The sequence below is a fragment of the Pseudopodoces humilis genome, chromosome 3, assembly GCF_049639895.1.
Source record: "Pseudopodoces humilis isolate 2021_Gansu_Grassland_sample_001 chromosome 3, ASM4963989v1, whole genome shotgun sequence".
Lineage (NCBI taxonomy): Eukaryota > Metazoa > Chordata > Aves > Passeriformes > Paridae > Pseudopodoces > Pseudopodoces humilis.
Genome location: NC_142202.1, coordinates 75,239,405 through 75,261,102, shown reverse-complemented (window position 1 = coordinate 75,261,102; position 21,698 = coordinate 75,239,405). Strand labels below are relative to the sequence as shown.

Genomic DNA, 21,698 nt, shown 5'->3' with positions numbered 1-21,698 from the left:
GGCCCCTCTCGCTGCCCGCCGCCGCCCGGCCGGGGCTGACGTGTCGCGGCGCGATGGCGGCGGCCTGGGAGGAGATCCGGCAGCTGGCGGCCGACTTCCAGCGGGCGCAGTTCGCTGAGGTGGCCCACAGGTGAGCAGGGCGGCGCCGGCACCGCCGCCGAGCCCGCCTGCCGAGCCCCCTCCCCGCGCCGGCCGCCCCCCTTGCCCCGCGGGGCCCAGCCAGGCGCGGCCCCTCTGCCTTCCCCGAGTCTCTCCCTGAGGGAGCCCCGCGGGCCCTTCTGGGACCCCAGAGCACGGGCAGGCCCACGGAAGCGACTGAGTGTGTAGTCACAACTAAGTTCGAGTTGCTCAAAATCATCGCGGCTCCAGTGCTCGGTTTCTCCCTTCTGTCTGCTTGACCAGTTGAGATCGTTGCCCAGAACTTGTTTTTGTTAAAGAAAAATGAATCGCAAAAGCGTAAAAGTAAAATAAAAGCGCACAGAAGTGTCACAGACACGAATTCTTTAGTTACAGGCGTTCCTATATTCGCCAGCAGGTGCGTTCTCACAGCTGACAGGGCTGATAGCTCTTCATGAGGAGAGTAAAAGTTTTGGAGAGGTGACCCGCCTAAGTGAAGCCATATGGATGATTTGGTGGGTGATAAGCTGGATGCAGACATTAATTTCTTTGTCCGAAAAAGTATATTCTCAAAGAACTGCGAGCGGTCTTCATTGTACTTCTTGTGCTTAGTATGTTTGAAATATCAATTTAAAGGGAGTTTTAGGAAGTACTTCCTTAGAATAACTACTGACTCCTGCTTTTGATAGATTGTCAGAACGGAACTGTATAGAAATTGTCACAAAACTGATCGCAGAAAAACAGTTGGAAGTAGTGCACACACTTGATGGCAAGGAGTATGTCACGCCAGCACAGATTAGTAAGGAGATCCACGATGAGCTTCATGTTTGTGGTGGTAAGTGTGGCATTTTCCTTCTTCCTTTGGAATTAGAAGTTAATTTTGAAGGCTACAGAAAGAATTTGAAAGTTGTCAGTATCCTTAATCTTTCAGAAAAAGTCAGTTTGCTTCATCTACACATTAATTCACCTGCTTTTATTTTCATTTCAGATCTGGGTCAAGCTTTTGGATTTTTACATAAGATATGTTAATTGCTTTATTTTCACTCATGTAGAATTTCTGCCACAAAAGTTGTATAAAAATCCTTTTGAAGGAAATTTGGCATTTTAATATAGTTTGGTACATGGCCAAGATGTTTGGCCTTGTCTTGGAATTTCAGTCATTCTTCTGTCACCATTAGTAATAATAGTAACAATAATAATAATAATAGTAAAAATAATAGTAATAATAATAATTGTAAATTGTCATTGACAGGTCTTTTATTTTACCAATGTGAAGAGCCACCTGTATTGGAAGATGTGACTTAGGAAGCAAGTACTGTTCAGACAGCTTTTTGTCAATGGCTTTTAATGAACAGGCAGTGTACTTTAAGTTATACTTAGGGGTGAATTTCACAGCATCATATGTTTAGAGAAATTAACTTCTTATTATGTCCATACAGATTAGCCATTTTCTCACTGTGACCACAGGTTTGCCTCTGTTTGTGTTTTGCCATTGTGTATCATACCAGCGGGACAGCTTGGACTGAATTAAAATTTCTGGGCTTTTTGTTAGTAGCTTCATGCAAAGGTAGAGAGTTTTAACAATCTCTGGGTAATCATGGACTAGTTTACTTGGTCTACAGAAAAAGTAATTAAATACTGTGTGCATAGTGAGCTCTACTATATTCTAAATCTGTTGAAATGTGTTTCATGTACTAAAAGTGTGTTTTAACTTTTCTCAAAGGTCGAGTTAACATTGTCGACTTACAACAGGTAACTTTGTAATGAAAACTTTATACTTCTTTGTTTTCTTCACCATGCATAGTGTGGATATGGAGTTCATTAGTTATACTCCAGCTAAGTTATTTTTTTAAAACAGTACAAATTTTATGAATAGCTGGTAGCTCATGTCAACGTACTGCAGATTACTTAATCTGTCCATTTATTGCTTTGTTGAAATGTCTCTGTTAAGTGATAATCTAGGACTTCTGAAATCACTACTGATATATACAGTTTTTGTTTATGAACTCTTTCTTTGTAAACTAAGGAAGGCAGAAAAGAAATATGATGCCCATATAAATTTAAAGCTGTAGGAGCATGCATAATTAACTTTGCATGCCTCTTTGAATCTTCCCTCTTCCTTCCTTATTCTCTTGTCTCCACTAATCTTTGTCCTACAGTACTCTTCCTCTGTGGCTAATTTTCCCTTCAGGCTTGAGCAAAATTACTTGGAAACAGAAAACGTTTCTGAAAGCCAGTTTTCTATTTTCTCTTGCTGCTTTCTGGTATTTTTTTATTATATATGTTTCTTTTAACCTTGTAACAGTTGCAAAGAGAGGTTGTTCTTTTTTCCCTAAAGCAATGCTGCTTTGTTCCAAAACACAGATTTAGTGTGTTTTTGTGTGCAATAGTATAAAAAAAATAAAAGCAGCTTTCCTCAAGATGTAGGAATGTTGAACTAATATTCCAGTGTTTGAGAATGATTTTCAATTTAAAGTTCTGATAAGAGGTGTTTTTTTAGGTAATAAATGTGGACCTTCTGCACATCGAAAACAGAGCTAATGACATTGTTAAATCTGAAAAAGGTATTCAGCTTGTACTGGGACAGCTTATAAACGAGTGAGTACTGTCAGGAGCAGTATGTATAATTCATACCGTATTTATTTCTTAAAATGCAGACTAAAAATAATGTCCAACTGTTGTTGCTTCTGAAGTGAAATACATTTTTCTTGGTTGGTCTTAGAGCTGGTTGGTGGTGATCAGTGCTACTTTAGGCAGGTGAGGCCTATCCCAGCAAAGCATCTGGTGAATCCGCAATGTAAAGCTCCTACTGATCATCTATGTTCAGTGTCCTGCCTTTAAGAGGCTTCATTTCTTACCCAGTGGCTTTGTGTACAGCAGCCAAATCTCATTTGCTCTCTGGCTTTGCTGTCTGCCTCAGCTGTTGACAAACCTTCTACCTCTTGTTCTACCTCACAAGCCTAAGATGCTTGAGCTAGTTATTTCATGGTTTCCAGCACACTTAACAACCACTGATGTAGTACTCTTAATATTATTCTTACTCAACCCAACAAAGAGGTTGTCCTTTCTATTGACTGAGCTTCAGGATCTGTTCTTGTTGTCAAAGAATATGAAGTCCCTGGCTCTCCTGAAATAGTTAAGACCTGTCTTGTTTACTAACACTGTTTTCCAATTTTCATTGACATGTTTTCCTCTTTCTCTTGCTTGAAATTTCCATACAAGTAGATAAATGGCCCATCTTAATGCTCACTACCTGCTTATCAGGCTTTTTAAAAAAAACACACATTTTCACATACACTTTATTCATTTAAAATAATTTTCATCTTATTTTTGCAAAGATGTAACAGGAGATATATTAAAAGAGGTCAGTTATTCATTATGTGATCTTGAGGCTGACTTTGAATGTCACACTTAATGTGTTGTCTTTTCTTTTTCTCATTCTTACAAAAGGAGTTATCTGGATCAATTAGCAGAAGAAATAAATGATAAACTACAGGAAACTGGCCAGGTGACAATATCAGAACTCTGCAAGACGTACGACCTTCCAGGAGACTTTCTGATACAGGTGATGAAAGCCACCAACCTGGCAAATGCAGAATTAGTTGTGACCACCTTCTTCATTTATCTTTGGCTTTAAGTCACTATTTTGTACAAACTTAATGTTAAGATTAAATGTTAATTTTCATGGTGCATCTGTAAATCATGCTTCTGTTTTCTGCAATGTTTTCTGTCGTTACTACCTATATATCTGATGGAAGAAGGCATGCTTAGAAAAGCTCAATTCTTCTATTTACAGGCATTATCCAGGCGTTTGGGCAGAATTATTCATGGACAACTAGACCAGGAAAACCGTGGGGTGATTTTTACAGAAGCCTTTGTGTCCCGCCATCGAGCACGCATTCGTGGGCTCTTCACTGCAATTACTCGGTAAATTGCAATGCCTGCAACCACATATTAAAATATTTTTGCCGTAGGTCTTTATGGGCCAGATTCACTTGTGATTGAAAAGGAAGAGAAAAAAAAGACCTATGGATAGATTCCCCTCAGTGTAGTTCAGTTCCTGGGACCAGTTCTCAGTTATCTTAGACTTACTTGTTAGAAACTCTCTTTTGAAAAACAAGGGAAGTATAACAATATACAACATACTGTAGTGTTTTGGCTGAAGGAAATGGTAATCTATATAGTTCTTTTGTTACTTTGTAGAATCTGTCCTCAGCTCCACTGCTTCTTAGTCAGTTACATATTGATGTAACTATATGTGATTATAAATAACTTTTTCTTACTAAATCAATAAATTTTTGTGTCACTTTGTAGGAAGAGGAAAACTTAACAAAGCAGAAGTTTGCTTACAATAATTATCATAGCTTTTGTGTTATCACTTCACAGTAATTCAGAATTAAGATCTTGTAAGCTATTTTAAACATCAGTGTCGTACCCTGAGGCTAGGATACTATGTGGTTCTGTTCATCTATAGTAACCTCTTTTATTTCTGGATTCTTCACGTCAGTTTCGTATCATTAATTTATATTGTTTTGTTTTTCTTTTTTTCCAAGGCCTACACCTGTAAGTAGCTTGATCACTCGGTATGGATTTCAAGAACATTTGCTTTACTGTGAGTTTCATTCAGAATATTTCGTGTGTTTGTTAGGAAGTCCATTCTTCATTATTAAAAGTGTGCTTTCAAAGAAGCTTTTTAGCATATAGCCTTAATTCTGAAATACAGAACAATCTGTTACTCTTTAGTGTAGAAAGTATTAAACCCTTTGTGCTATCCATAACTGAAGGGATGTTCCCTGTATCTGAAGCAAGGAAAACATTTGTTGACGAAATGCCTCTGGGGGCACAATGATGCAAGAAGTACAGTACTTATTTATTCATCTCTTTCATTATTTGCCCTTAGCTACTAGCAGTTTTATCAGTGAAGCACACAAAAGGGGACAGATTTTATGTAGCCAAATGGCATTAATTGCTCAGGATTTTATTTATTGACTTTTTCTGTGATAATGGAGGCTAAGCTTTTGTTATACTCTTAGTTAAATGACTTATGTGCTGAGAGATAAAACATATCCTTAAACTGCTTTTATTTTCTGCAATTCCTTTTTTAAATAGAAAAGATTCCCTATTCAGCTGCTGAAATCTTTAGGCTCTACTTGTCACTTTGTGTGCCCTCTCCTGTGTCTCAAAATTGCTGCTTCAAGCATCATTAGTCTTCTATGCTGGCTGACCAAGTGCTGCTGGTCTTTTAAAATCCTTTAATGGTTTCTATCTCTTCTCATGAACCTTAATGCTTCTCTTGATTGGGTCTTCTTGCCTTCAGGGCATTGCTCACTTTAGTTCCACTGTAGTATCTCTCTGCTTATCCTGCTATTCTCTGCCACAAGCGTATTCATTAAAAATTAAAATCCCAGCACTTAAGTAAATTCATATAAACACTACTTTCACATAATCAATTTAAAATTTCCACCTTTTTTTTCTTTCATGTACCATCCAGGTTTTCATAGATTAAAGGGAAAATCTGTGAAATTGTATTATAATAATGTCTCGATACCCAGCAAATTTCAGTATTTGGTTAGAGTCTGTTTCAGATAAGTCTTTCAAGTACATCGTCATGCTTTGATGATGTACAGTGTTAATGTGAATTGGAGTTCTGGTGTTTTCCTGACACTAGTGATCATCACAATACATACTTCTAGTACTTTCAAGGGATTTTTTAGTGAGTTTGTTCATCTTTTTCTTTAGTTTTTCTTACTGTCTTTCATTACCTCTGCAGTTTCTATTTTTCAAAGACCTTTTTATCTTTTTATTCACTGCCAGATTTTATTGTGTTCATTTGCTAAGATACCATTTCAATTTCACAAATACTGGAAATTAGAAAAATACCTTAATAATGTTACTTTTTAGCTTTTTATGTCTGTTGCTGTTAGCAATGTGTTTAAAAGTGGTCTTTGTCACTTTTCTGAATAAAAATTTCCTGATTACAAATTTTTTTCCAGAATAAAAATGTAAGTTTAATGTAATATTTGTATCATTTACAAGCAGCTAACTGTTTAATCAATACTTGGGTTTAGACAGGATAAATACTATTCTTTGATTCTTTCACATGGATATGCTGCTATTCATCTTAAGCTCTCATAAAGTTAGGATAAAAAGTAGTTTTAGAAATGAGAAACCCTTCAGATTAAAACACTAATTACAAAGCACAGTGAAATCACAGATGTTATTCATTTCTGATTATTATTTTACTGGTGTAGGACTGACATAGGACTGACACTGAGACATCTCTCAGACTGACAGAGACCTAAAAGGACAGTACAAACTACTTGGTCACTCTTAAAAATAAATGAGAATTTACGGTAGTTCTACAGGGATCCTGTTGTTTTAAAACAAAATATTGTCTAGAAATAATTGGAGCAATGATCTGTGAAATCTCTGAGAGCACCTCCTCTGCCCTGGAGTTTTAGAACTGGCACTTGATAAAATACAGAATTTAATTGATATCTTCATTTCACTTCTTTTCTTCTGACATCTTCTTTCCCTAAAGACTGTCGTTCATGAATAGATTTTTCAACCCGTTTTGTGGAGCTCCAAGAAAGTCTAATTCTTTTTTCTAAAGACTTTGAATAAAAAGAAGTTGAAATTGCAAACAGAGAGCCAATCTGTATTTTTTGACGATTGCTTAAGTGGAATAGGCACATTGACTCTATTTTCTAGGGCAACTAAAATCTTAGGAAGTATAAAAAACTTATTTTATTTACAGAATTTTTCTTACAAGTTCCATTTTATTCAATGTAACTGAACCATGGCAGAACATGATTTCTGGCTCTTGTCTTAAATTACATAAAGCTATATCTTGTTTAAATCAGTTTCTCATCCACTGCATTTTTTCAGTGTAAGTATTGTTCAGCTTTCCTAGTGGCAGTTGTGTTCAATAGCTGCTAGCTTATAGAAGCTCTCCTACACTATGGGCATATCTGACAAAAACTATCATGATTCACTATGCACTGTTTCTTCTGGAACTGGGCTTTCAGGTGAGCTTCCCTGCATAAGTGAGCTAAACCTCTGTGTGCTGTACTAAGCATGTGGTAGTGCTGACTGCTGCTTTTATTTAATGAGGAAGAAGCCTTGCCATATGATACCATTTAATGTTTTGTTCCAGAGCAAAACTTGTCTTTTAATGAAATAGAAATGAACATAAACTGAGTATAAAAAAAGTCTGGCAAAGCTCCGGAAATTAGCAGAGTTAGCAGTTGAAGTCACTGATATTTTAAAATATATCTCTTGTGTTACAAAAAGGCAGAAGCAGAGCATAGGAGGCAAATCAGATATTCCCATGCAACTTAAGTGGATTTAAAAAATCTTATTTAGCATTGAGAAAGTGCTTAATATTTTGGTACTACCAGTTACCAATATGTTCTTTGTCAACAGTATTTGTGTATTCTCAAGTGGTTATTGTTGGCAACTGTGTTATGCAGTTTAGATAATGACTTTCCATGTCATTTTCTGTGTTCAGAAAGAAAAGATCTGTGTTCAGATCTCTTTTTTTTCCATTTTGGTTAACATGCAGGCCATGAATTCAAAGAGAAATTATTAATAAAATGCTAGTAAGTTTTATTTTTCTGGCAGAGAAAGATTCTTCTATGTCTGCATGTTTTAAATTAAAAGCTAAAACTGCCCAGGTTTCCAAATGTTCAATAAAAACCATTTTGATCCTGCCATTGTGGCTTACTCTTCAGAAACATTCTCTGATTTCCAGGGCTTTTGTGAAGAAATTCTCATAAATGTTAAAAATAATTGACAGAGGTCGGCAATGTTTCACCAGAACTAGCACAAACTAATTGGAAAGAAATAAAGAAGAAACAAACCAAGGAAAGTATTTATATTTGGATTAATGGATATACTAACTTGGGAAACATCTCTTCATTTATTTTCCTCTTGTAGCTTTGCTGGAAGAACTTGTTAATGCTGGTCGTCTGAAAGGCACCGTGGTTGGTGGGAGACAGGATAAGGCTGTGTTTGTTCCAGACATCTATTCCAGAACACAGAACAAATGGGTGGATTCCTTTTTCAAGCAGAATGGTTACTTAGGTAATTAATCTTTGTTCTTTCAGATAAAATAGCTTTCTAAAACTAGTGTAGATAATTGGTCTTACCTTAATATAGCTGGTGCTTAGAGTGAAGCCTCACAAGGAGAAGTGGAAATCAATGCAGTGGCTGATACTCCTTTGCTGAAAGACCATCTTGCTCTTTATGATGTGTGTTACTTTATCACAATTAACTGTATCTCAGTGGAGGGGGCCATACTGCTAACCAGTAACTATTTCTCAATAACAATTACAAATACTCTTCTTATTACTGCTCTGAAGACATTGATTAGCCTGTTTATTGTAGACTTTTCAGATTATCATGTCTGGAGTTTCAGGCCAGGTGTCCAGATTACAACCAGACTTTGGCTGCTAATAGTCCAAATATGCAGTGCTCAGGAAGAATTTTTTTTCAAAATAATATTTGTAGAACTGGAGTGAGTAGCACTCCAGTGTGCTGATTTGAATCCAGACAAGTCTGTTTAACTTCAAGCTGAGTGATGCTGGATGATGGTGTTTTGAGACACCATGAGCTGTGGGAAAATAGGGATCTGAACAAGGAGAGGAATGTCCCCTTATGGTCACAAAGGGTCAGGCCCTAAGTAGCAGTTATTCTTGCAGATTGAAAATACCTTAACTTACCATGACCATACTTACACCATAACTTAAAATGATAGTATTAAGTGTTTCTGTAATACTGGTTGACTGATGGAGTGTCTGTCAGTCTGTTCTCTCCACATCTTAAGTATAAACTGCAAAATAGCTGAAAACAAAACACTTGGACGCAGTATGTATTGTAAATTTCGTTCATGCTATATTAGAATACTTTGGAAAGATATGACTGCAAATATAAACTTAACAGTATAAGAATCTGAAAAAAACAATTTTCTAGACTCTGAATCATGCATGTGACTTCGATCTATATGCATACTTCTATTAACAACACTTAGACATAACTTGTACTGACCTAAGTTTTAGGTCAGCATTAGCACTTACTAGTATAAAAAATATGTGTAACTCTTCATTTCCTTCTTTCAAAATACAGTCATCCCATAAGCTCTTACATGTACATGAAGGAACAAAATTTTAACAGAAATCTATCTATTTTGTAGAATTTGATGCGTTGTATAGACTTGGCATCCCTGACCCAGTAGGCTACATTAAAAAAAGATACAAGTCTGCACAACTCTTATTTCTGAGAGCAGCTTGTGTTGGTCAAGAAATGGTGGATCAAGTTGAAGCCTCTGTGGAGGAAGCCATCAGCTCTGGAAGCTGGATAGATGTAGCAGTAAGTAGTCCTTTCAGTTGTTGTTGTTGGATTTATTTATTTTTTCTTATTTCTGTGTCAAATGATACTTATTGAAACAATATATATTATATATGTATAATGAAATCTTACATTGTCAGAGAAGAAAATTCAGTTTAATTAAAATGACAAGTAAAAGGGCTTTAATTGCCTTTGAGTTGATCTGAATAAAAACAAGGGAAGGACATACTGGCATTCAGTTTGTAGATATCCAAGACTAACTTTCATTTCAAAGCTACTGTGAAAGTACTCTGCTAGACAGCAATATATTTCTGTTGGTGTGTTTTTGGTTTTTTTTCTTTTTGTTTTTTGAGAAAATGTCGAAACTAAATACTTACAACACTTCTGGTGAACAGAGGTATGTTAGCCACATCCCTGGCTAAGTCCTAATTTTAGGCCTTACAGCACTAACTGTTGCTCTTAAGTCCTGCTGTTGTTCTGTGTTTGGTGTTGCTCTGTAGCTGTTGAGCTTCATTTTGAAGAAGTTGCCATGCATTTGCCCAGAGGTAACACATATTCCTAGATCAATGTTGATTTGTTCTAAATTTAAATAGAGTGTACTCTTAAATTACTAGCTTAATTTGAAAAGTGCCGTGCTTTCTAACTAGTTAGCAGATGTCAAATGGTCTATGTCTATTCTGTTTACCCACTTAGAAGGCTATTGTATTTTAATTTTCTTTACTCTAGACTCTTCTGCCCAGCTCATTGTCAGTAGAAGATGTTGGGATTTTGCTCCAGCAAGTGATGAGATCTTTAAACAAAAGCTCTTCAGGTTTAGTCTTCAGTGACACCATTGCAGTCAGTGAGAAATTTTTAAGCAGCTGTGCTGACCTGTTTTCTGATCTGATGCAACAGAAAGCGGAAAAGGTACAGTAGGTTTTTTTATTGCTCAAGGTGCAGTGCACGTTGAGTTTTGGAGTAAAACTCATGAGACTTTCTAGTCACTTAAAATGTCCGCACATCTCATCTGAAATACAACTAGAAAAGAAGCAAAACAAATGAACAACAGGTTTCTATATTTAATGGGTGTAATTTATGTTCTGGTGCACTCAGGAAGCCCAGTCTCATGTGTTGCACTTGGAAAACATGTTTGATTAGTGTACTTGAAAATGGCCAAATGGCGTAAATGTTTCTTCCATTGCTGTGTATATCTTTTTGCTATGATGTGCATGTTCTTCATTTTAGGAAATTAAAAACAACCCTGTTAATTTAATCACTGAAGAAGATTTAAAACAGGCTTCTTGTTTAGAGAACTCATACGCTAATAAAAAAGACAAAAAGGATGAAAGAAGAAAGAAAGCAACAGGTAAAACATAAATATTCAGCTAAAGCAAAAAAAAACAAAACAAACTTGTTTTATCTCTGAAATACTCAAATAAAAAGTTAGTATACTTTGTAGTCCATTAAATATTTCCAGTCCATTGTTTAAGATATTAAGAAATAATCTAACCACTTACCATTATACTGTGGATGTTGATACATCTCAGCTATGCCCATGAGAACTAATTTCAGACTTAGAAATGTAGAGGAAGTACTATAAAGGTCTCTTGAGTTATTTCAACACAAGGTAACTGTTTTTAGAAGCAAGGAATACTGTTATTTGTTATTTTATACAGTATGATCACATCAGACTGAATAAAACCAGTATTAGGTTAGGGACTCTGTGCCATGTTTTATTACACAGTATAGATTCAGTTTTAGTCTCCATTTTTCAGGGATCCAGGAAAACGAATATGTTTCTTATTATTAGTCTTGAGATGTTAATTACAAAATAATTTTGTCTAAATCAAGAATGAGGTTTTGGGGTTTTTTTTTGAAGAATACTTGTCATCTTTTCTGAGAAAACCATGCCATAGAATTTTCTGTTGTCTGCACATGTAACAGTTACTTGGACATTAAGACAGTTTACTTTGAGGTATATTCTGTTTTAATCCCAAACCTTAATTCATTTGTGTGGTGACTGTTTGGAATAGATTTCAGATGAAGGAAGAATAAAAATGTGTGGGTTTAACCCTTTGAAATCTTTCTGATTTTTAAAACAGTATTCAGTCTGAAGACTGTGAATCTCAAAAACTTTGTGTGGCTCTTGTGCTGCTGCAAGACAGCTGAGAAATCTATGTTGAACTGACTTGCAGATTGTTACTGTGCTACTGAAAGTAAGAGAATTAGAGCACTGATGCTCACTGATATGGCTTGGTTGAATATACTCATTTCCAAAATAGAACACTCTACTCTCAAAAAAAAAAAAGCATGAGTAGGCTTGAGTTGACATGGAAATTAAACTAACTTTTACCACAAGAGATGGCAGATTTTTCTAGGCCATAGCTAAGGTAGAGAAGCTTGGAATTTAATTGAACTGTCATAATAGAATGGCTTCGGTTTCCAGCCCTTGGAGGAGTGAGACTCAACTGAGCCTGTACTAGGTGTCTAGACAAATTCATACCCCCAGGTAACATACTGCACCATCAGCAAGCGCTACGCTGAAATGTTTTATTATGGACTGTTATGTGCATTACCTAAGAACACACCGACATAACAGTTTTATGTAATGTAATTACTGTAATTCAGTCGCATTTCAAATAAGCTTGTGGGAAGCACAAGCTTTACTTTTTTGGCTGTTCCTGCAAAATTATGCTTAAAAATCTATCTATGGTACATAACAGACGCAGTTAGCTTTTTAAGTAATAGCATCTTGTCTTTGCGTTTCTCCTTCTTAAACAATAGTAGTTACATAATGTAGTTACTCGAAATCTTGGACCATATTTAAATGGAAAAAACACCTGCTTTCTCAAGGCATAGTGTATATGGCACCATGTAGTTTATATTTCTTCCAAGTGAAAAAATAGCAGAAGAGGCTGTGAAAAGGGGAGCAAGGAGAAGAACAGCTTGCCTTGTGAAGAGGGACTGTATAGCAAATTGAGATTCTGTCTGCATTGCATACGTTGATTGCAGGACTTATGAAGAAAGTAATTTGTTATGTGTGTCAGAACTGGAACATCCCATTGCTCTATAGTCATCTAGGAAAAGTTGAAAAAGATTGAGTGCTCTAGTTAGCTGAATGTGTGCTTCCAAGAACATTTTGGATAAATGCTTATAGTGTAGGATTCTTTCTCTGAAAATTAACAAAGTTACATTATCTGGAATATTTTTGACAAACTCAGTTATTTAGCATCTTCTAATGAAAATGCTAAATGCTTACTAAGATGCTATTTGCAGCCGACAGGAAATCCCCCATTACATTATGGACTCTGGTATCTCATCTGCTTTTAGCTGAAGAAAGACCCTGCTCTTTTTTTTTTTTTTTTTTTTAATATGTGCATTTAATATTAGTGTTTGTGTTTATTAATGACATTAGCTTAAATAAAGCTTTGCCTCAGTTGCTTCTTTTTCTTAAGAATGAAACTTATGGCCCCGAGATTCTGAAATATGTGTTCTAGGTTGTGTTTAGAATCAGGTTGTGTTTTTCAATCCAGCATTATAAATTGCTATGGTACTGTAAACTTTTTAAGTGCTGAAACTTTCCTGTGTACTAAGCAAGTAATTCCCCACCAGAGGGCAGTGGAAGCGTGAGAGGAGGAGGTGGTGGGAATGCCAGAGAGATAAAGATTAAGAAAACCAAGAAAAAAGGAAGAAAGGATGCTGACAGTGATGAAGAGTCACAAGGGACTGGCACAGGTTTGTCATTTTATTTTAGGTACTATCTATTCATATCTACTCAACATGGTTTTACTACTTGCTTTTTTTCTTCATATGTGTTCTTCCCCCACTATGTAGATAAGGTCAGCTAAAATGTCAAGAAGATGTGAATACTATGTAGGTAAAATTGTATCAGTGGATCTGATGTTGCTGTTTAAATTAAATGGGCATTACTTGTTCCCCAAACAGTGTAACTTAATCTTTAAAAGAGAAATTGAAGTCAAGGAAACAAAGCCATTTTATATTTATCTTTTATTTTATGTAGGAAATACTGTAGATTTTGGGGTGAATTTTACGCTTGTTTTTGTAACATCTGCTGCATAGTGTATGATAACTGAATGGCCTAAATTAACAAATCATAGCAGTCAAACAGGTTTTTTCTTCATAGGAATAAAATACACACTCAAAACTAATGTTTTGTTTCAATATCGCTACTCATTGGTGCCTATTTCTCTACCTCCACTATTGCAAGAAGGAGCATGAGCAGCTTTCTAAGTAAAAGCCAGCACTGTTAAATTTAGAGCAAATAGTAGTTGTAAATGAAGCAATTGTGTTCTTTCTTTTGTTCGATGGAGAATCAGAAGATGTGTGCTTCCGTTTTATATGTAGTGTCCAGACTTTCAATACTGACTGAAAAATACTTTTAAACATGATATTTGAAGTGTGAAATACAGTGTAGTAATTTTGTTTGATATTGCTCTCACAGAGTACCATAACTCATGTAAATGGAATTATTTTTCAGGACTATTCAGTTACTGAGTAAAACAATGTTCAGTGACTTTCACTTTTTGTGGTTTGCAGAGGGTTTTGGTGTAGGCTTTCTGTTTTGCCCTTATTACTGCATATATTACTGTGTTATAATTAATAACTTGAACCATGATCTCAAGGTAAACTCAGATGAAACCATTCAAATGTAAATACGATCCTTTTTAAAACCTGATTTAGCCTCCCTTTTCACGTGTTTGTAAACTCTGTATGTTCATTACTACTGTGACACAACAAGGAACATCATTGATCTCCGTACTTATGTGCACAATAAGCCTGTTTTAAGGTGCATCTGGAACATGTCCTTTTCTGGTTCTCTGTCATCATTCTGATCTCATTCTTATATGTAAAAAATCTACTACACCTGGGAAAAGTTCATGTTTTGTGCAAAGCCGAAATAGAGATGCACTAAATTGTATGTGTATAAGTTGCTTCTATTACTGGAACACCTTGTCTGATTTAATCTCTCATGTTTCAGATTTTATGCTGTAACCTCAAGTTTAGTACACTGTTACATGATTGTGTACCTTGCTAAATGAAGTTTATAAAAATAAAAACAACAGCCTTTTGATATCCGTCAAGTCAGAGCACTATTCAGTTTTGGCACTTTAAATTCCATTTGGTCTTGGTGACACTATGGTTCCTAAACCAAACGGCCAAACAGACTGAAAAAAAGTGTCACCAAAAACGCATATCCTCATACACTACTTCAGATGTCTATTACAGAAACTTCTAAGTGATCAAAAGAGAAATTTTGTCAGTTTTTCATATGTGTAAAATTCAACTGTCATGTATAATCCTCCCTTTTTTTCCATTGTTGATAATCCATTTCTTCTATGGCATTTGGACTTTGAAGCTTTCCAGTGTCTCATGCCACAGAGTAATTAGAGCAATACTAAAAGGAATGTTTTCTCAGTGAGTGTTTTTTATGGCCACTGCAGGTAGGAATAAGAAGCCAGAGTTCTCTTTTATGTCACAAGAGGAAATTGAGGATATTTTAAAGACCCGCATGCAGGATTGCCCTGAAGAGCTTATTACAGAAATTGCTGAACATCTAAGAAGGTAATTTCAATAATTCAGGTGGAGTTAGAAAATTTGTGATTCACTTCACATGAACCTACACTTCAGTCTGTTTTCTTGCTTAGAAAAGAGTGCTTTGTTGATAGACATGTCCCTATCATTTACTACATAATGAGGTCATTTTCTCTATTGCTGATATATTTGGGAAAACCTAGTACAATTTCACACTTTGCTCAATATTTTCCCCTTTCTTCTTTCCTGTTCTAAGACCTTTGACAAAAACTTACCAGGAAGTTGTGCGTTCTGTTTTTACGTCTTCAACGTCTTCCTCTGGAGCCAACAGAAGACAGGCTATGAAGGACTTGCAGGAAGAATTCTCAAACTTGTACAACAACATCCGGTTATTTGAAAAGGGAGCAAAGCATTTCACAGGTACAAAATATATACTTTGAAAAATTAATATGCTCCCTCAAGGATGTTAAATTCATTCCAGAATCTACGTTAAAGATCAGACAGGAGCAAAAGTTTAAAAAGGAAATTCTGAAAAAGAGAAAACTAGAGATGTGTTTAGTATGCCTAGCACTGCCTTTATGCTGAAATGCATTGCTTTGCATAGTAATTGAAATACATTTTCTTTATTTCATATCTATATTCTGTTTTATCTTATGTCAAGATAACTGTGTTCTTGTCTTTCTTTTCCAAGTGTTTGCCTTCCTTCCAATTTTTCACTGTCTAGGTAAAAAAAAAAAAAAAAAGGAAAATATTGATAAGCACACTTTATTCTCCCAGTTGTGCCACTAATGAAAAAATTGAATGGCACCTTATTCTAAGAAGCTGCTGTTTAAACCTCATAGGTTTAATTCTGAAAGTAGCTGCTGCTTGAGGATAGTCTGTCCGATTCATTTTGTAGGGGGTTACTCTGTAAGGTGTGGCAGAAAAGTTAGCGTTAGGAAAATACTGTTCCAAGTTCCAAGATTCTCTGCTTTATTTAGCTTTCTCCTAGAATTTTCCTTGTGGAAATCTTTTAGCAGAAGGAAACACTAGCAAAACAACCTGATATTCCTGTATTTTGGAGTATATGGTATTACTTCCAATTAGCCTTTGTTCTTGAACATATGTTCTGTAACCTCTTTTTATTTTTCCAAATTCCAATATTTCAGTCTTAAAGTCACATGGCTGTTATTCTATTTAACTGCTTGTCCTGCAGAATTTTCCTCTGTATACTCTTGACTTGATCAGTAGCAGTGGTTCAGGAGGATTGTACAGGGAGTAGTTTACTGCTTATACAGATACATCTTTGAATTACTAGTAATGCATTAAAATGTTCTTACAGACCTGAAAGTTCACATTTTTCACTGAACAATGTTCCACAAGAACGTCACAGCAAATGAGGGACTTTCTTTTCACATATCCAGATAACTCATACTACTCATGGTTGATAGAGTCCACAGTGATGAAGGTGATGTGATAATATCATAGGGATCAGGTAACTATAATAAGTTTCTTTAATCACTTATTTCTTTTAACAGATGATACTCAGACTAACCTTGCCAAACACCTGTTGAAGACACTGTGTACAGATATTACAAATCTGGTTTTCAACTTCTTGGCATCTGAGTCAATGATGACAGTAGAAAATTACTCTACAATCACAAGTGAGGTACAGAAATGAAAGTTCCTTTCTAACAGTCTCAAGTAGATCAGTGATGTTTGTTCAATAAGTAATTGCTTCACCTGAAATATGCCTGCATCTAAAATGATGATTAATATTACAGATTATTTCCATTCTTGTCCCATACAGGGTAGAATCAAGATTTTAGGTAAACTGCCAGAAGATACCAAAGGTCCTTTAACTAAACTGCATACTTCTCTGAATGGCAAGGTAAAGTTAATCTAGTTCAGATTTTCTGTTTTGCTGATAGAATGCTAATAATGCTGATACAATGTTAATTACACATAGTGTAATATATGACCACTGCTGCAGTGAAGAATGAAGGCAGAATAATCTTCTGTATTTGTCTAAGGCAGTGAGAGAAAGTGTGTTTTTGTATCTGAATTTTCAGAGATGAGAAGGTGATCTTACATTATGATTCTGATAGTCACCTTTGGCTCTTTGCTGCCATGTGGAATCCAGTGTGCTTTTCATGGGCAGGTGAGAAGAGTGAAAACTAAGCAAAAAGCTCCAGTGTAAAGTGGTTGATGTTTGTTGGATTTTATTCCCAGAGTTCTTGCTTGTTCTCCAAGGTATTTCTTAACTAGTAAAATTGCGGATATTAAAAAAATACCCCAAACCTTCAGGTTGTGGCAGTGTAGGCACAAGGAGAGCTATTTATTAATTCTTTTATACAAATGACCATACTGAGGTGTTTCTCAATAAAAAGTGTATCTGTAAATAATTGTAGAACGTGTATTCGTTTTTCATTTTATTTCCAAGACTAATGAATCACAGTTTGGGTTAGTATTTAGGTATATGAACTGTTATAGGACAAACAAAGGTAATTTCTACTAAATACATGTTACTTTCTCTTTTTTTGTGTAGTTTATTTCAAGTGTATTCACAGTCATCTTTTGTGTGATTAATTGTGAACAGTAGTTAAACTTTTTTATAATCTGCAAACACAGATTAAATATTTTTATTCTTTTTAATAGAGTATAGAAGATTTTCTTTCGTGCCTTGATTCTGCAGTGGATATTTGTGGTATTATGGTGAAAAAAGGAGACAAAAAGAAGGAAAGGTACTTCAATTTTATTTATTGAATGAAATGTGGCTATATTGCTGCACAAATGCTGGATGCTTAATATGGGAGCAGTCATACTCAGTGTGTAAGAGGCAGTCCTTCTTTCCAAACTGCTTAACTTAAAAATAGAAAGTCAAGCAGTTCTAAATCCATAGGAGAAGGAGAAAGAAGAGAATTCACATTTAGCTGATTTTGTTGGCTCACTACTTTCTGATATAGTGTGTAAATTCCCTAGGGGTCTCTCAAAATCTGAGCTGTGCCAGTGATTGTTGTTGTTGTTGTTGTTGTTGTTGTTTGGTTGGTTGCTTTTGGGTGGATTTTTGTTTTGTTTTGTTTTTTAATTAATGTTTTGGAATTCCACATAAATGATTTGACAAGAAAATTAAAATTAATGGATGTTAAATAAGTTTTAGTATATGTGACCAACTACTATTTAAGAGAATTACCGAATCATATTTTTGTTTAATATATTCTTGTTCCTTAGGCAAGTCCTGTTTCAGCATAGACAAGCTCTGATTGAACAGCTCAAAGTCACAGAAGACCCAGCTCTTGTTCTGCACCTGACATCAGTATTGTTATTTCAGTTTTCAACTCACTGCATGCTTCATGCACCAGGAAGATCAGTACCACAGATCATTAATTTCCTAAGTGGCAAGATCCCAGAGGTATTCTTCTATAGCTTTTTAATGGGAAATTACCTTTTTTCTGTGACAGAAAGGTGTGCCTTACACTATTTTTGCTGCATAAACCTGGCACCATTTGGTTTCATGTCTAAACATTACTTTATGTGCAGAATATACAATTTCTCTTATCCGTACTGCATTGCAAAGTTACTTTTTCAGGTATCTATCATCAATTTTTCTTTTCTTATAGAATTAAAAATCAATCTATTGTTAGTCCTTTGACTTAACCATAGAGACAGTTCTGTCTTGGGGGATGTTAACAATTCTTAAAACTGAACTTTTTTATGTCTCCTCTGAGCTAAAGTATGGTTGGTTTTTAAATTTTTCTAATCTAGTTTTAAAGAAAGATGTACCTCTTCAAAAGCAAATACAGTGAAATTCTGTATTTTATACTGCCAAAACTGGTGATGTTTACTAACTACATTGCTTTCATGCTTCAGTGGTTAATTTTCCTATTTTTGCAGCGTGGATGCACTTTCAGTTTTCTGCCTCGTTGAATGTCTCTCAGAATTTAGGTTGTCAAATACTTCATTAGAAATATATTTCTGTATCACTAAATCTTTTTGCCCAAGAATGGGAGAATGCTTTTAAAAAATTACATCTTAATTTATAGGACTGTCTGCCTTCTCTGTAACATTGACATCCCCTGGATTTGTTCTCATTTTTTGCCTTCAGGATCAGCATTCACTGATAGTCAAGTACCAAGGACTAGTGGTGAAACAATTGACCGGCCAAACTAAGAAAACTGAACATGGAGATGGTGACACAAAAGATAACATGGAAGAGGAGGAAGGAGCAGAAAGCATTCGAAAAGAGCTCCAGGAAATCACTACCTCTATCAAAGATCTTATTTTCAGACCTAGGAAATTTTCTGTAACAGAGGAATAAAACTGTTACTCGGCGCATCCACTTCCATGATAGAGTCAGAGTTTATTTTCTTTTATGCTGAAAAAAAGGGATGACAGAAAATGCTTGACAGACTTTAAATTTGGCCTCTAGTTGTTTTCAAATCACAGCCAGGGAACACTGTTGCTGGGTGATGGTGGCAAATAGAATTTTGTTACTGCTACAGTGTACTTATTACACACATTAATGTAGATGTGGCAGACACAGTTGTGGACACTTCAGGTGTGAAACCAGTGGGTTTTAATTGGCATCCTCATGTGAGACCTCAAGAAATTACTCATCAAATAACAGTGTATTTTGTTCCATACACACACAGGCTGATAGTTTTACTTCTCTGATTTGGATTTGTAGTGAGATAAGGATTGCATATAAGTGTTTATAAGCCTGTCTATCTTAATGTCATATACTGATTTTGAAACATACTCTGATACCTAATAACACACCAGTGAAGGCTATCTTTGTTCTGGTATCATTAGTGGATGTTTACAGTTTCTGTTCACTGGACAGCAACAGTAAGAGCATTTTGAGTACAAGTGGATATTGACAAACTTAAAGAAAGTGACCCACTACTAATGCAAGTTTCAAAATGTAGTGAAAGTTCATGAACATCAGCACACACATACTACTGATGTATGCTGCTAATATCTGAAATAGCTGTTCATTTAAAGCTTGTCATTCAGAAGAGGTGACACTCTTTTGCATTGGCATTTTGGGAACAGATAAATCCTGTTACACTTGCCATATAGTACATGCTAGCTGTTCATTCAGCTGCCTTATTGAGTGCTTAGTCCAGCTCCCATAGCAGATAGAAGCATGTTTGCATTCTGTCAGCTCTTGAGAGAACTTTTGCTGTAACATTTATCCTGAGTTCCTTGAAAATAATTAGTTCATGATCTTTCTACATAAACTTCGTAGACAGAAGTATTGCTTCTGTTCAAGTTTTTTGCCAGCCTTGTTTTTAAATTAACAGTACTTCATGTCTTCAGGACAGTGCAAAAATGTGAAAAATGGAATTCTATCACTATTAATGCCATAGCTCTTGTATTGAAAAATAGGCTTCTAATTTATTTTTAAGAGAAGATAATTTTCAAACTGGAAATAGATAATCTAAGTTCTATTATTCAGTAATACCCATTGATTTCATGCATGTACTTTCAGGGTATTTGCATATCATCAAGGTTGATTAATAAGAGATGAAAAGCATTCTTTTCACCAAAAATGTTCACCCATCCTTGCCAAAATTGATGCCCAAAGAGGGCAAATTCTGTGCAAATTCTGCTCCATTGAAATTTTTCTGTTTTCCAACAATTCACATATTATGTGTGAATTGTTATTTGTTCATATTATGAATTAATCATAAACATATCCAAGCCTGAAATTGCAGCTACTGAAAGTTGAAGAGGCCAGGCATGGAACCCCAGTAACAGAGTAACAAATGTTAGGATAATTTAGGTAATGTAAACAATTGAGTTTTGCACATATTTAAAAGGCAGTAATTCACGTTTAACAATGTTCATGCCAATGCTGATCTTTAATCATCCATAAGGCAAGAACAGTTTGGAATTGTAAGGCACAAGCAAAAAAAGTTGTTTCTCTTTCCTTGGCGGGAGGTTATAACAGCTGACAGTAAAAGAGAGTGAGGAAAAGGTGGAAAATATTCAGGTTGTTGAACTTTAAAAAATAGTTTGTATACAGGGACTAGGTTTGATTTTGTGTTATTTAGCCAGAATAATTAATAATTTCCTATCATGAATGTAAACAATTTTATATGACATTGAGTTCTCTTGTAAATAATATGCTATATGAAATTCTGTATGCAAATGAGAAATTATTTTAATAACATTAAATGATGAAGTATTTGAAGAGCATTCTTTTGACTTCACCAGTGTTTGATCATCTTGCAATTTGCAGCTTTCAAACAGCAATAGGTAATATGCACAGTTAGACTTAACACACTGTTCTGAGTGTTCCTGTATTTTTGTTTGATACAGTTTTATGCTGTTATTATAATGAACTTACTACAGAATTTACTTCATCATGTGTTGAACTTGCTATATTCCAGCCTATGTTATAAGAAGGATTAAAAAAATGGATTCTTTGAAGTAGATGCAATGGAAGCACTACAGTTCAGCTATATCTTCTGGCTACTAACAGAATTCAAGGAGATATGGTTGGAAAAGTGTCTCAGGAATTTTTCTTGATTTGGAAATTCAGTCTTTAGTTTATGATATAGAAGTATAACATCTGAAAGAGAAAGAAAAGGAATTTTGCTAATTCACAGGTTTTTTTCCTCTCCCTAGGAGGAATGTATGTGGAAAGAAAAGTAATCTTGTCTTAAAAATCAGAGGTGCAGTTCACAAAACAAAAATGCCCTTTGGATTATCTA

General features: G+C 35.4%; 1 protein-coding gene across 1 annotated transcript; it reads left to right on the top strand.

Moving 5' to 3' along the window:
• The first annotated feature begins 31 nt into the window (after nucleotides 1-31).
• Nucleotides 32-21,180, top strand: UFL1 (UFM1 specific ligase 1). The gene is made up of 19 exons (XM_005518218.3): nucleotides 32-130; nucleotides 807-952; nucleotides 1,841-1,869; nucleotides 2,618-2,715; nucleotides 3,568-3,682; nucleotides 3,914-4,044; nucleotides 4,671-4,729; nucleotides 8,056-8,202; nucleotides 9,311-9,486; nucleotides 10,192-10,371; nucleotides 10,690-10,810; nucleotides 13,057-13,179; nucleotides 14,907-15,027; nucleotides 15,254-15,417; nucleotides 16,515-16,645; nucleotides 16,787-16,867; nucleotides 17,635-17,720; nucleotides 18,208-18,388; nucleotides 19,082-21,180. The coding sequence occupies exons 1-19, from the start codon at nucleotides 54-56 to the stop codon at nucleotides 19,292-19,294; spliced, it is 2,379 nt and encodes a 792-aa protein (XP_005518275.2). The 5' UTR covers nucleotides 32-53; the 3' UTR covers nucleotides 19,295-21,180.
• The last annotated feature ends 518 nt before the right edge of the window (nucleotides 21,181-21,698 follow it).

Coding starts and splice junctions, on each gene's coding strand:
- UFL1 (XM_005518218.3), top strand. CDS start 54: ATGGCGGCGGCCTGGGAGGAGATCCGGCAGCTGGCGGCCGACTTCCAG. Junction 3,683..3,913: donor CAGGAGACTTTCTGATACAG/GTGATGAAAGCC, acceptor TTCTATTTACAG/GCATTATCCAGGCGTTTGGG. Junction 13,180..14,906: donor GTCACAAGGGACTGGCACAG/GTTTGTCATTTT, acceptor TGGCCACTGCAG/GTAGGAATAAGAAGCCAGAG.